Source organism: Pristis pectinata, chromosome 29 (genome assembly GCF_009764475.1).
Source record: "Pristis pectinata isolate sPriPec2 chromosome 29, sPriPec2.1.pri, whole genome shotgun sequence".
NCBI classification, from domain to species: Eukaryota; Metazoa; Chordata; class Chondrichthyes; order Rhinopristiformes; family Pristidae; genus Pristis; species Pristis pectinata.
The window spans coordinates 19500350-19516476 of NC_067433.1; the positions used below are offsets into that span (position 1 = coordinate 19500350).

General features: G+C 44.7%; 1 protein-coding gene across 1 annotated transcript in view; it reads right to left on the reverse strand.

Annotated features, from left to right (window-relative positions):
- Positions 1-3929: 3929 nt before the first annotated feature.
- The window catches only part of zgc:152830 (uncharacterized protein LOC767682 homolog), a 50447-nt gene continuing 38249 nt past the window's right edge, over positions 3930-16127 (reverse strand). The window contains exons 14-17 of the mRNA XM_052041232.1: positions 15816-15908; positions 13556-13613; positions 7111-7292; positions 3930-5239 (exon numbers count right to left, since the gene is read on the reverse strand). Coding sequence (XP_051897192.1) covers positions 5105-5239; positions 7111-7292; positions 13556-13613; positions 15816-15908 — 468 coding nt within the window. The 3' untranslated portion in view covers positions 3930-5104. The remainder of the gene's footprint in view (positions 5240-7110; positions 7293-13555; positions 13614-15815; positions 15909-16127) is intronic.

Genomic DNA, 16127 nt, shown 5'->3' on the forward strand with positions numbered 1-16127 from the left:
AGATGTGGAAGCTTTGGAAAGAGTACAGAAGAGGTTTACCAGGATGCTGCCTGGATTAGAGAGTTAGAGCTATAAGGAGAGGTTGGACAAGCTGGGGCTGTTTGCTCTGGAGCAGAGGCTGAGGGAGACCTGATAGAAGTTCATAAAATTATGAGGTAGAGATAGATTCTGACCATCTACCCTATCTCCCAGGGTGGAAATGTCAAATACGAGAGGACATGCATTTAAGGTGAGAGGGAGAAGTTTAAAAGGAGATGTGCAGGGCAAGTTTTATTTAAATAAAAGAGTGGTAGGTGCCTAGAATAGGGTAGTGGTGGAAGCAGATATGATAGTGGTGTTTAAGAGGACAGTGGTGTTTAGACAAACACACGAATATGCAGGGAATGGAGGGATATGGATCCTGTACAGGCAGAAGAGATTTCGTTTAATTCAGCATGGTGTTTATCGCTAACATTGTGGGCCAAAGGGCCTGTTCTTGTGCTGTACTGTTCTATGTTCTAATGCTAATTCAGTGCTCTCAATGCAGGCTCCTCTACATCAGTGAGAACAAGCAGAGACTAAGCAACCATTTTGCAGAACACCTGTGCTCTGTCCTCAACGGCCATCTTAAGCTCCCTATTGCATGCCACTTCAGTTCTCCTTTCCATTCCCACACTGACCTGTCTGTCATCTGCCTTCTCCACTGTTAGGGCAAGGCCAAAAGCAAACTAGAAGACGAAAACCTTACATTCCACCTGGGTGGTCTACAACCCAATGGTGTGAACAGTGAATTCTCCAATTTCAAGTAACCCGCACATCCTGGGTTCCTTTCTCCCTCCCCAGTCCACCCAGGTTCTCTCACCACCCTTTTTCCAAACACTACTCCAGCCCCCTAACATGTAGTATTGTCCCCCCCCACACACTTAACCTACTGGGTCTCATGTCCCCTCCCCCAATTAGCTCCATTTGCAACCTCTTGTCCCAACATCACCTTCCAGCCTCCAATCCTCTCCTCTTCACCCCCACCCCAGCTCCATCTGCCCCTTTAACCCCCTCTCCATGTCTGTCTCTACCTATCACCCACCAGCCACCATCTCCCAAGCTTCACCCTCTCCTGGGTCCATCTGCCCATCATCCCTTTCCTCACCTGGTTCCACCTATCACCTGTCAGCTCCTGCCTCACCCCTCCTCCTCACCTGTTTCCAGCCATCTTCCCTCTACACTCAGTCCTGATGCAGCATCTCAACCCAAAATGTCGACCATCCCTCTGCCTCCATAGATGCTGCCTGACCCACTGAGTTCCTCCAGCAATTTGCAGTTTCATGTCTACAATCTACATTAATATTTTACACAAAAAAATGTCTGCATTCCATCCTGGCAAAGCTGCAATAGATGATGGGAAATACTTTTCTGATTAATGCATATAGTCTTTGGGTTAAACCAGCTATAACCACTATATGGCAACAGATTTTTGCCAAATATGAGCACTAATTCGAGTTGCAGAAGCTAAACATTTATGATAAGGCTGAAATGACAAAATAGTTAACTCATAATGAAGACCCTTTCAGTAGCCATTTAAGATCAGAATGCTCTATTATTATGTGGGTTTGATTAAACTACATTTCAAAGACATGACTACAGATCAGTTTTCCACCAGCTATGCAGGACGTTGCAGAGAAGATGCCACCGATCTTTGTAAATTATGCATTATGGAATGAGCACTAAAGTAAAAACTTTTCATTACAAGTCCCATAATGGGTGTCAGGAACAGGAAACAATAGTAATGAGATGAATACTGGGAACATTTCCAAAACAATGAATTTTAATAGAGGTTATAAGTTGAAGGATTTTAAACAATGGAAAAGTTAATTCCCTTGTCGGATAATAGTTATCAACATAAACCCAGCAACAATACATTGCATTCCAAGAACTTGGTAAATACAGAAGGGGAAAAATGCATCTCAAACCAATTGAGATATTAGGAAGTATGACAGAGGCTGATAAAAAGGGTTTAAAGAAACAAGTTATTGAAATTGAGAGAAGGGAAAGGATTCCCCAGTGTCATGAAACAGTAATGTAAGAAAGGCTGAAGCCAAAAAGGAGAGTAATGTCAGAGCCGCACTGCATATCTTCATGTGTGTTCCTTATACTTTCATGGGACGTGGGCAACACCAGCATTTAATACACACCTGACTGTTTTCGAAAGGAAAATGGTGGACAGTCTTTTTCACAAGGAATACGACAGTTAAGTAATATAATGGTGCAACTGAGACTGCCAGGATTTAGACCAGGCAATAACAAAGGTCGGGATGGTCTGAGGCAAAAGGAAGGGAACTTGCACAGGGTAGGATTCTCACGTACCTGTTCCTTTATCTTTCTTGGCAGAGAAAGCTGCTGTTTTGGGAAGTGCTGCTGCTGGACTCCTTGCATGCATTTTGTCAATGTAACTGCAGTATACTGGTGTTGAAGGATATTAATGTTCAAGGTGGTCAGTCAGGTGAAGGGAGAGCTGTTTTGGACTGAATGGTGTCAAGTTCTTTGAGTCAGCCACTCCTATCGGCAAAGATTGATGTCCTACACCAAGAATGTATTGTGCCTTACTAACTTCAGTGTTTCAACGTACAAGGAAGGACACAAGTTGGAACATGAGCAGGAGACTTACAGTTCATATTTAATCCAATGCCAAGAAAATTCACAAGCTCTGGAATCAATATTAAGAACTTCAAGGTAGATTCTTTTCTGAATCCTTTCACTGTGCAGTCCTTTCAATGTGGATTTTTGGACACTGGCTTAAGGAGATCCACTTCTGAAAACACCATTATGCAGCAGCTAGTGCAACGCAATTACAGTGCCAATGACCTGGGTTCAATTCCCACTGCTGTCTGTAAGGAGTTCATACATTCACTCCGTGTCTGCGTGGGTTTCCTCCGGGTGCGATGTCCCAGCACATTCTCAGTGAGGAGGTGTAGGATTAATAAACTAGAACTGTATTGATATCTTAAGACAGATGAGAATTATGGCTGCTCGAAATACTGATTTAAAAAGTGTCCTTCAGGCCAGAACAGCCACACCACTGCTTACCTGGGCTGGGTGCTGTGTGGTAATTGCTGTGTCTGGAACTTAATTGGATTCCCATTATGCTTGACTATGGAGATGATGGTCAATCTTAACGGGAGATGGGAAGGCTGTCTCAAACAATGAAGGTGATACCTGCCTTTGTCTCACCCGATTGCAAAATGATTAGCTGAACCTGTGGTGTGAGGCTGCTCTTTGTCCATCTGCAGTAGCCCTTTGTCCGTTTCCTGCTCAACCAAGAACTCCGGCACCTGACTCATTAAAGTGTGCGTGACAATACCTGTATAAATCTCTGTCTACCCCTTTGTACTGAGAGAACTCGGGAAGCGACTCTTAGTGAGTGCTGAAGAGAATTCTCCTAGCGGTGCACTGCTAATAAAGGTATTTGTTCGAATCGACCTCGTGGCACTGTGTTATTTACAGCGGACGGATAGGGAAATTGATTTCCGGACGACATCAGTAACGCAAAAAGACACATTTCACTGTGTGTTGATGCACGTGACTAACAATAAATTTGTTGCATAATTTGCCTCTGGGGCAGCTAATGACTTTGCAGGGTCAACAGGGCTATGGTGAACAGGTGAGACCATGGTTTACTGGCATTATTCTTGTTTCAACTTGACTGCTGATAACAAGCTTAGGTGATGAGACTTCAGTGAAGCTGACAGGTTAAGCGATTTGGCAAGAAGATGGCTGGGAGTATAATGTGGGGGGAAAACGGCAAGGTCTTCCACTTCAGTAGTTAAAAATAAAAGTGTACTTTTTAATAAACAAATAAGGACAGAGACCGAAAGATGTTTGGATGGACCTGGATGTCCTTGTACATGGAAATAATTAAAAGTTAATAAGCAGGTACAGCGAGCAATTAGGAAAACAAACTGTATACTAGCCTTTATTACATGAAGATTTGAGCACAAGAGTAGAGAAACCTTGCTCCAATTATGGCCGTGGCAAAACTATCAGGAATACTGCACACAAGTTTGGTCTCCCGACTGAAAAATGAATGATATCAATGTAATAGAGGAAATGTTGCAATGGTTGATTCCTGGGATTTATCCAAAACAGATAAATTAAGCAACTATCGAATCTTATAAGAATGAAAGATATACTCAGAATTTGTCCAGGGCTTAATAGGATACCAGTGGACTTGGTTTTCCTTTGCCAAGATGACTGGTGTGGGTATAATGGTGACTGAAATTACCTAATTGTTAATCCCTCTGGTCCACTAATAACTGTTCAGGTAAAAATTTTGTTCAGGTGGAGCATTTTATTCTAGATTACAGTAGGAAGGCTAAAATCACAAATGACTAAACTGGCACAATCCAAGCCACAGGAAACATATAGCATTAAATCCTTTTACTAACCCGCTCAAAAAATTGTACAAACCCGAATAAATCACAATGAGAAGAGGAGCATGTTATGAAATTGCAACAGGATCACTGTTGACTAACTCATGATCAAGCATAGTTTTTGACGGTGTTAATTGGTCATTATTGCACTAAGACCAGTTTTAAAAGTGTAATCTGATTTGGCTCAAAACACATGTCAAAATCACAGCTACAAAGGCAAATGAATGCAATTGGAAACATGTGCAATTAAAGGTCAAACTTGGATGCCAAATGTGCACAATTATTGAAACTACACTTAACAGCAGCCTTTGAAAGAAGGCCCTGCCAAACACAAGCACCTCTAATATTTTGCTTTTGACTGTTGTGATTCTGATCAGTTAAAAATGTCTTTTGCCCTTTTCCTACAATTGATAGCTTACCCTCAACAAAACCACCAAAATTATTTGAAATATTTAGATTGCATAAGACAAAATCAGCAAAAATTACATACAGATAAAGTTTGGAGTACTGATTAACCTGCTTGCAGACTATTCTAGAAAAGTTGCACTGACCAACCTACAGAAAATCTAATTAACTTCAGGTTTACTTCAGAATCAAGAACATGGGCTGACCATTTCACTGGAGCTCCTACGATTATACTTTCCTAGGTGGTCTCTGAACGCTGAGTAGAAAAATCATTTCAATGGATCACATCAGTTTGCTCAGACACGATGCAGGATGTACTTTGCCGCCAGGGCAACCACCGGTGATCCGGTTGGTACCCCAGGAAATGGACCAGAAGATCCAGCGATGTCGATGTGGGAGTAGCGAAGGGGTTTTTCGGAATCTATTCCATGCTGAAAGAAAGGAACTGATTTAGTACAAATGGTTATACAGCAGGCATAATAGCAAAGAATCTCCATAAATCTTAGAAAACTATGGAAATCAAAAAAAAACTGCAGATGCAAAAAACTATCTTAGAATTCCATCATATCTAAAAAATGAAGTTTTGTTATCAACTCATTCTTGAAGGTCACCTCTGTAGTTAGGTCTTCCTCATACCCAAGTAACAGACACAACCCATGGACCAGGACCAACAAGCCATCAGACCCGTGACAAATCCATGGTGCTGCAGGTTTCATTTATTCTGATCAGAAATTTTACATGGCTTACACAGAAACACAATGATTACAACAAGGAGGCCATTTTCCCCCCACAAGGTCCATGATGGCTCTACACAAGAGTGATCCAACTTGGGTCCCAATCTCCTTCCCTCTTTCCAGAGCCCCCAATTCTTTCCTTTCAGATACCTATTAAGCTTCCTTTTGAACGCTTCAATTGAATCTGCCTCCACTACTATCCCGGCAGTGCAATCCAGACACCGATTGCTCACTGTATAAAGAAAATCCTCATGTTACTTTTGGCTCTTTTGCCAATTCATTCTATGTCTCCTAGCTCTTGATCACTTTGCCAATGGGAACAATTTCTATCCAGCTTGTCCATACCCTTAATGATTTTGGATATCCTATCATATCTGCTTGCAATCTCTTCTAAAGGAGAATATACCCAGCTCCTCCAGTTTATCCACAGAATTAAAGCTCCTCATCTCCAGAATCATTCTGGTAAATGATCTGTCTACACTTCTTACTGCCTCAGTAAAGCAGCCAGCATAATCAAAGATCCCACCTAACCCGGACATTCTCTCTTCAGGCAGAAGATACAAAAGCCTGAAAGCACGTATCACCAGGCTGAAGGACAGCTTCTATCCCGCTGTTATAAGACTATTGAATGGTTCCTTTGTACAATAAAATGGACTCTTAACCTCACAATCTACCTTGTTGATACCTTGCAACTTATTGTCTACCTGCATTGCACTCCGTAACTGTAACACTTTATTCTGGATTCAGTTGTTGTTTTTACCTTGTACTACCTCAATGCACTGTTGTAATGAATTGATCTGTATGGACTGTATGCAAGATAAATTTTTCACTGAACCTCAGTACATGTGACAATAATAAATCAACTTACCAAATTTTAAATCTCATCTGCACCCACTTCAAATCCTTCATATTTCCAAAATTACAGCAACCAGAATCAAACACAATATGCCAGTTCTGGCCAACGTGCTTTGTAAAAGCTTCATGACTTCCTTACCCTTGCACTCTTGCCTCTCTTCACAAGCCCAGAATCCCATAGAGATTTTGCTTTTTAAGGAAAGAACCAACCATGTGCCACTTTGTGGACTATGCATAAATACCAACCTGGCCCCCACACCCAATGCATCCCAGATCTGTCCTTGAGCCTCAAATTGACTTTTTCCCATTCTTCCTACCAAAACGTTAACACTTCACAGCATTTCATTTGCTGGCTTTCTGCCCATTCCACCAGCCTTCACTATATTTCCTGGTACAATCCTCCTCACAGCTTAATACACCTCTAAATGTTATGCCATCGGCAAATGTGGAAATCGTGCTTTGTACAGCCAGGTGCAAGTCATTAATACTGACTCATGGTGAACATCACCACACACCTCACCTCTGGTCTGAAGAACTTGATACTATTTTCTGTTACTTAATCAATTTTCTATCCATGCAGCTACAGAAGATATTGATGATTAAATTGCACAACCAATTTAAAGATTGTTGAATTCATAATTAGTGTGCAATTAACTGGTTGCACTTCTACAACATGCATTTTGAAGGCAGACTTAGAATCGTTGTACAAGCACCTTATCTAGGCCAGACCCCATGATGAGGAAAGCTGCAGGCGACTGGTGTCCACGGGCTGTGGCACTGGATGGCAGGTTGTTACACTGCAAAATATCTTCATATTCTGACTTCCCTTTATGAAAATCATAATCATCGCGCCGAATGGTTGAGATTTCAAAAGGATCACCCACTTCTTCACCAGCTGACAAGAAAACACAACAGTAAAATGTTTAGGGCAACACACACAATGCTGGAGGAACTCAGCAGGTCAGGCAGCATCTATGGAGGGAAATAAACAGTCGATGTTTCAGGTCGAGACCCTTCATTGGGACTGGAAAGGAGGAGGGCAGAAGCCAGGAGGAGGAGGTCAGAGGAGGAGCACGAGCTGGCAGGGGATAGGTGAGTCCAGGAGAGAGGCAGAAGGTGGGTGGGGGGGGTGGTGGTGAAAGGGAATGATGTGAGAAGCTGTGAGATGATAGGTAGAACAGGCAAAGGGCTGAAGAAGGAATCCAGTAGGAGAGGACATAAAGGGAAGGTGGTGGGGAATAGATGGGCAGGTAATGAGGGCAGGGGAGGGGAAAGGGAAGGGGTGAGTGGGCCACAGGAATGAGGGAAAACAAGGGGGGGGTGCGGGAGAAGGGAAGAGAAATCAATGTTGATGCCGTCAGGTTGGAGACTCCCAAGGCGGAATATGATGTGTTGCTTCTCCAACCCACGTCAGGCCTTAATGTGGAGGTAGAGGAGGCCATGGATAGACATGTCAGTATGGGAGTGGGATGTGGAATTGAAGTGGGTGGCCACCAGGAGATCCTTGCTTTTGCAGTGGCCGGAGCGAAGGTGCTCGACGAAGCAGTCTCCAAATCTGCATCGGGTCTCACTGATGTAGAGGAGGCTGCACCAGGAGCACAGGATGCAATAAATGACACCCTCAGACTCACAGCTGAAGCGTTGCCTCACCTGGAAGGACTGTCTAGGGCCCTGAATGGTGGTGAGGGAGGTGGTGTAGGGGCAGGGGTAGCACTTTGCACGGTGGCAGGGATAAGTGCCGGGTGTGGGTCATCCGTGGGGAGGGACGAGCGGATGAGGTGGTCACGGAGAGAGCTATCCCTGTGGAAAGTGGGGGGTGGGGGAAGATGTGCCTGGTGGTGGGATCCCGTTGGAAGTGACAGAAGTTGCTGAGAGTGATGTGTTGGATGTGGAGGCTCATGGGGTTGTATGCGAGGACAAGGGAAACCCTGTCCCTGTTATGTTGGGGGTGTGGTTGGGGGGATGGGGTGAGGGCAGTCATGGGAAATGAAGGAGATGCGGGTGAGGGCTGGATTGGTGGTGGTGGAAGGGAAACCCCGTTTGCTGTAAAAAAAAGACACCTCAGATGTCCTGGAGTGGAAAGCCTCATCATGGGAACAGATGCGGCAGAGGAACTGAGAGAAGGGAATAGCATCCTTGCAAGTGACAAGGTGGGAAGAGGTGTAGTCAAGGTCACTGTGGGAGTGGGTTGGTAAAAGATGTCTTTGGTTAAACTGTCTCCAGAGATGGAGACAGAAATCCAGAAAGGGGAGCGAGGTGTCGGAGGTAGATCAAGTGAATTTGAGTGGAAGTTGGAAGCAAAGTTGATGAAATTGATGAGCTCAGCGTGGGTGCAGGAGGCAGCACCAATGCAGTCGTCAGTGTAGTGGAGTAAAATGTTTAGCTTGTACAGTAACAACATTGCAACATTATGTAGTATGTTAATAAAATTAGAGTCATACAGCATGGAAACAGACCCTTCAACTCGATGAGTCCATGCTAACCATCAAGTAACCATTTACATAGAACATTACAGCACAGTACAGGCCCTTCAGCCCACGATGTTGTGCCGACATTCTATCCTGCTCTAATATCTAACCCTTCCCTCCCACATAGCCCTCCATTTTTCTATCATTCATGTGCCTATCCAAGAGTCTCTTAAATGTCCCTAACGTATCTGCCCCCACCACCTCTGTTAGCAGTGTATTCCACTCACCCACCACTCTGTGTGTGGGGGGGGAAACTTACCTTTAACATCCCCCATACCTTCTTCCAATCACCTCAAAATTATGCCCCCTTGTGTTAGTCATTTTCACCCTGGGAAAAAGTCTGACTGTCCACTCAATCTATGCCTCTTATCATCTTGTACACCTCTATCAAGTCACGTCTCATCCCCCTTCACTCCAAAGAGAAAAACCCTAGCTCACTCAACCTTTCCTGATAAGACACGCTCTCCAATCCAGGCAGCATCCTACTAAATCTCCTCTGCACCCTCTCTAAAGCTTCCACATCCTTCCTATAGTGAGGTTGCTAGAACTGAACAATACTCTAAGTGTGGTCTCTCCAGAGTTTTATAGAGCTGCAACATTACCTTGCAGCTCTTGAACTCAATACCCCAACAAATGAAGGCCAACACACCATACGCCTTCTTAACAACCCTATCGACCTGTGCAGCAACCTCGAGGGATCTATGGACATGGACCCCAAGATCCCTCTGTTCCTCCACACGGCTAAAAGTCCTGCCATTAACCTTGCATTCTGGCTTCAAATTTGATCTTCCAAAGTCTATCACTTCACATTTTTCTGGGTTGAACTCCATCTGCCACTCCCCCCACTCCTCAGCCCAGGTCTGCATTCTATCAGTGTCCTGTTGTAACCTACAGCAATCTTCTACACTATCCACAACACCACCAACCATTGTGTCATCTGCAAACTTACTAACCCACCCTTCCACATCCTCATCTAAGTCATTTATAAAAATCACAGAGCAGGGGTCCCAGAACAGATCCCTGCAGAACAGCATTGGTCATTGGCCTCCAGGCAGAATTCTCTCCATCTGCTACCACTGAGCCAATTCTGAAACCACACAGTCAAGTTTTTCTGGATCCCATGCCTCCTGACTTTCTGAAAGAGCCTTCTATGAAGAACCTTAAATGCCTTACTAAAATCCATGTACACCACATCCACTGCTCTACCTTCATCAATGTGCTTTGTCACATCCTCAAAGATTTCAATCAGGCCCATGAGGCACAACCTGCCCATCATAAAGCCATGTTGATTGTCCCTAAACTGCCTATGCTTCTCCAAATGCTCATAAATCCTGCTGTAAGAATCTTCTCCAGTAATTTGCCAACCACTGAAGACTCACTCGTCTGTAATTCCCAGGGTTATCCCTACTCCCTTTCTTGAACAAAGGAACAACATTTGCCACCCTCCAATCATCTGACACTACTCCTGTCACCAGTGAGGATGCAAAGATCATCGCCAAAGGCGCAGCAATCTCTTCCCTCGCTTCCCGTAATAACCCTGGATATATCCCGCCCGGCCCCAGTGACTTATCTATCCTAATGTTTTTCCAAAATTTCCAGCACATCCTCTTTCTTCACATCAACGAACTCTAGCATATCAGCCTGTTGTACGCCATCCTCAAACGTCAAGGTCTCTCTCTCTGGTGAATACTGAAGCAAAGTATTCATTAAGGACCTCCCCTACCTCTTCCAACTCCAGGCATGTTTCCTCTTTTATCCCTGATTGGTCCTGACCTCACTCTAGTCATCCTCCTATTCTCCACTTACCTGTAGAATGCCTTGGGGATTTCCTTAATCCTACTCACCAAGGCCTTCTCATGCCCCCTTCTAGCTCTCCTTAGTCCATTCTTAAGCTGCCTCCTGGCTACCTTGTAACTCTCAAGAGACCTGTCTGATCCTTGTTTTCTAAACTTTAGCTTCTTTCTTCCTAATGACAAGATATTCTACATCTCTTGTCAACCATCCTTACCCTGCCTCAATGGGAAAAACCTAGCCAGAACCCCACAGAAGTACTCCCTTGACAACTTCCACATTTCTGTTGTGCGCTTCCCCAAGAACATCTGGTCCCAATTTACGCTCCCAAGTTCCTGCCTAATAGTACCATAATTCCCCCTCCCCCAATTAAATACATTCCCATATCATCTGCTCCTATCCCTCTCCAAGGCTATGGTAAAGGTCAGGGAGTTATGGTCACTGTCTCCAAAACGTTCTCCCACCAAGAGATCTGAAACCTTATCAGGCTCATTGCCTAGTACCAGGTCCAGTATGGCCTCTCCATATACCATGACAGGAATCCTTCCAGGACACCTAACAAACTCTGCCCTTTTACACTAAGGAGGTGCCAATCATTATTAGGGAAGTTGAAATCACCCATGACAACAACCCTGTTATTTTTGCACTTCTCCAAAATCTGCCTCCTGATCTGCTCCTCAGCATCTCTGCTGCTATTGTGGGGGTCTGTAGAATACTCCCAATACCTTCCAGTTTCTGACTTCCACCCACGCAATCCCTCCAGGGCATCCTCCCTTTCTACAGCTGTGACACTGTTCCTTATCAGCAAAGCCACTCCCCCACCTCTTTTACCTCCATCCCTGTCCCTTTTGAAACATCTAAACCCCAGAATATCCGGCAGCCATTCCTGCCTTTGTGTCACAACCAAGACTCTGCAATGGCCACACAGTTGTAGTTCCATGTACTTACCCAAGCTTTAAGTTCATCACCCTTGTTCCTGATACTTCTTACATTAAAATAGACACACTTCAGCCCATCAAACTGACCACAATTTTGCCCTTTCAACTGCCTATCCTTCCTCACAGTCTTTCTACATGCTGCATCTACTTGTACACTAAATGCACCAACCTCTAACCTATCATTTGGGTTCCCCTCTCTCTGCCAAACTAGTTTAAACCCTCCCCAACAGCTCTAGCAAACCTGCCCTCAAGAATATTGGTCCCCCTCCTGTTCAGGTGTAACCTGTCCCTTTTGTACAGGTCATACCTTCCCCAGAAATCCACAAATCTGAAACCTTGCCCCCTGCACCAACTCCTCAGCCACGTATTCATCTGCCAAATCAACTTATTCTTAGCCTCACTGAAGCGTGGCACAGGCAGCAATCCAGATTGAGATCCTACTATTGAGATCCTGCTTTTTAGCTTCCTACCTAGCTCCCTATATTCCCTCTTCAGGACCTCATCTCTTTTCCTACCTATCTCATTGGTATCAATATGTACCATGACCTCTGACTGTTCACTCTCCCCCTTCAGAATGCTGTGGACCCGATTCGAGACCCTGGTACCCAGGAGGCAACATACCATCTGGGAGTCTCTTTCACATCCACAGAATCTCCTGTCTGCCTCCCCTTACTATTGAATCCCCCATCACCACCGCTCTCCACTTCTCCCCCCTTCCCTTCTGCACCACACAACCAGGCTCAGTGCCAGAGACCTGGTCACTGCGGCTTTTCCCTGGTAGGTCGCTTCCCAACACCACCCTCCAACAACAATATCCAAAGCAGTATTCAGGGGAACGGCCACAGTGCTACTCTGCACTCCCTGCCTATTCTCCTTCCCCTGACAGTCACCCAGCTACCTGCCTCCTGCAGCTCAGGAGTGACTGCCTCCCTGTAGCTCTTATCTATGAACTCCTCATTGTCCCGTAGGAGCCGAAGGTCGTTTAGCTGCATCCCCAGTTCCCTAACGTGGTCTGTAAGGAGCTGTAGCTGAATGCACCTCAGGTCTCCCACATCTCACAAGATGAACACACCACTGGCCCTGGAACCATTTTAACTACTCTAGCCTGGCACTAGAAAGAAACTTACCAGAGACTTACCTTAGCCTCCGCCTCCTCTTGCCAAAGCCTCAGTCCCCCATTCTAATACTGGTCCACTCCAACAATGGCAGTTCTGCCTGACCCTACCTTCTTTTTATTGGCTGCTGTTAATCAGCCAATCAACTATTAACAATTTACAAATTTGTCTCTTTTAGAGACTCACCTCTTTTCAAAGCTCCCGCTCCAAATTCTGACTCTGCAAGGTGAGACTCACCTACACTAATCCTAAAAATAGGATTTACACTAATCCTAAACAAATCCCATTTTATTCTCCCCACATTCCCATCAACTCCCCCAGATTCTACCACTCATCGGCACACCAGGGCAATTTGCTGTGAGTGATTAATCTGCACATCTTTTGGGATGCGAGAGAAGACCAGAGCACCTGGAGGAAACTGATAGGGTCACAGGAAGAAATGTCTAAACTTTGCACAGAAAACCCCAGAGGTCATGTTTTAGCTCAAGTCACTGGAGCCAAGACAGCAGCTCTCCTTGTTGTACCACTGTTACTTGCAACTTCAACTAGTTATTCCTCACCCTATCTCAGAAGGCAAAAGCCTCCAATGATAACTAATTACATCCAAAAACAGATGCTAGTCCAGGGGGCGGGAAGAAAATGTCTACAGCCTCTCATTTTCCTTTGCATATTCTGAACTGAAATACATCAGTGAATGTGTAAAATAGTGCAAAAAGTGCTCAATTTGTCCTTTGAGTGGAATTAGTACAAGACTATTAGCAAGGTGGATTTAGGTGATATAACAACATTAGGTGATATAAATTTGCAAGTGGCAGCACTAGAGATGGAGGGGCAAATTGTTCTTACCCATTTGAAGCTCCTGAGCAGTCCTGGCCCAGCGTGAAGGACCGTTATCCATTATTATCTGCACCGAAAGGAAAACAGATTCAAGATTAAAGATCATGAGAGCACTGCCTTCCCCACGTTTGAGGAAGTTGAACATCAAACACCCAGAGAATAACACAGCAGATACCGCTATCACTTTCATAAATGGAAAATGGCTTCCCAAAGTCCACTACGATACCTTCTTAGTGGTCACATGAATACCCAACTTTAGCTAGAAGACTGAGTGGACAATTTATTTTCAAACTTCGACACTACATTGGAGCAAGTCTATTTGCAGTCAATTTTAAAAAAGATAGTGATTGTTCAGGTTTTAAAGCAATTTACAAAAGTTTAAGGTTTTATTTACTATGATGCTGGAGGAACTCAGCAGGACAGAGAGCATCCATGGAGAAAAGCAGGCGGTCAATGTTTTGGGTCAGGACCCTTCTTCAGGACTGAAGATAGGAAAAGGGAAGCCCAACATATAGGAGGTAAAAGCAGAGGTGATAGTGGACAAAAGAGGGGAGGCGAGGTGGGCACAAGGTGGAGATAGGTAGATGCAGGTAAGAGATAGTGATAGGCAGGTGCAGGAGAGGAGGGGAGAGCAGACCCACCAGGGGATGGATCGAAGGTAAGGAGAGAAAGGAAAAAAGGATAAAAAAAAGGGATAGAAAAAAAGAGATAGGCTAGGAAAGGGAAGAAGAGAAGCGTGGTGAGGGTGGGGGGACATTAAAGTGGGAGAATTCAATGCTCATGCCATTAGGCTGCAAGGTTCCAAGACGGAAAATGAGGTGCTGTTCCTCCAGTTTGCGCTTGGAATTCTCCTGGCAGTGGAGGAGGCCGAGGACGGACATATCAGTGATAGTGTGGGAGGGGGAGTTGAAGTGACTGGCAACGGGGAGATGCAGACCGCGGTTACGGACAGAGCGCAGGCGTTCTGCGAAACGGTCACCTAGTCTGCGTTTGGTCTCACCAACGCAGAGGAGGCCACACTTGGAGCACCGAATGCAGTAGATGATATTAAAGGGTATCTACTGTATTCGGTGCTCCAAGTGTGGCCTCCTCTGCGTTGGTGAGACCAAACGCAGACTAGGTGACCGTTTCGCTGAACGCCTGCGCTCTGTCCGTAACCGCGGTCTGCATCTCCCCGTTGCCAGTCACTTCAACTCCCCCTCCCACTCCATCACAGAAATGTCAGTCCTCGGCCTCCACCACTGCCAGAATTCCAAGCGCAAACTGGAGGAAGAGCGCCTCATTTTCCATCTTGGAACCTTGCAGCCTAATGGCACGAATATTGAATTCGCCCACTTTAAGTAATCCCCACACCCCTCTCCCCCACTACACATGCCTCTTCTCTTCTTTTCTTCTCTTTCCTTAGCCTCTCTCTTTTTCCTACTTTTTTTCCCTTTCTCTCCTTACCTTTGACCCATCCCCCGGTGGATCTGCTCTCCCCTCCTCCCCCGCACCTGCCCATCACTATCCCTTACCTGCATCTACCTATCACCACCTTGTGTCCACCCCGCCTCCCCTCTTTTGTCCACCTATCACTGCTCTGCTTTCCCCTCCTATATATTGGGCCTCCCCTTTTCCTATCTTCAGTCCTGAAGAAGGGTCCTGACCCGAAACATTGACCGCCTGCTTTTCTCCACGGATGCTGCCTGGCCTGCTGAGTTCCTCCAGCATCATCATGTTTTTCATCTAGATTCCAGAATCTGCAATCCTTTGTTTCTCCAAGGTTTTATTCATATAGCTTCACATCATCGCAAACCAACTGAATCACTGGAGTCAATTTGTACATAGAAAAATCCCACAAAATGGAATTGAAAAGAATTTCAATTATTTTTGCAGTACTTAGTGATAAAATAGAGCCAGGATACTGATATTTCAGTTCTTCCAAGGAGAGTGCAATGGATTTTTAAATTCTGTCGGACATACAGGCCTATAGCTTGAAGTCGCGATAAAAACTCGACCAATCTAACGGCACAGCATTCAGTACAGATGTGCCTGCTTTAATTATGTTTAACTTTCAAAAGCAGCACAATTGTCAGACCAACTGCACCTAAACAATGAAAAAAGTTGCACTTTCTGCAATAAAGCAAAACAACCAACAAAAATTAGAAACTTTTGTCACTCGTTCAATATTCTATAATGTAGCAAGACTTAAAACTAGCTGATATTATGTGGTACACTGCCAAAGTATTTGCAAGGTCTTTTCACATCATACACAATAGACTGAACTCACAGAATAGTTGCAACCAACAGCTCGAATAGCATGGCCAGTCAGTGTGGCAATCGTGAACAATTCAAAGTGATTAGGTTCATATTCTTCAAGGGCCTATAAAATGGAAACAATAATAATTCATTTTGAAACATAACAGGTAATGCACAAACCTGTATTCATACCATATGAACAGGCACAATACTACTCAGCCTTCCAGATATCCTAAAAAAGTCATGAAGCATCTATAGAGAAAAATAGATCAATGAGCTCAGCTCAGAACTGAAAAGGAGGCAAAGAAATTGTAAGATGCAGGTAGAACATTGTTAAATGGTG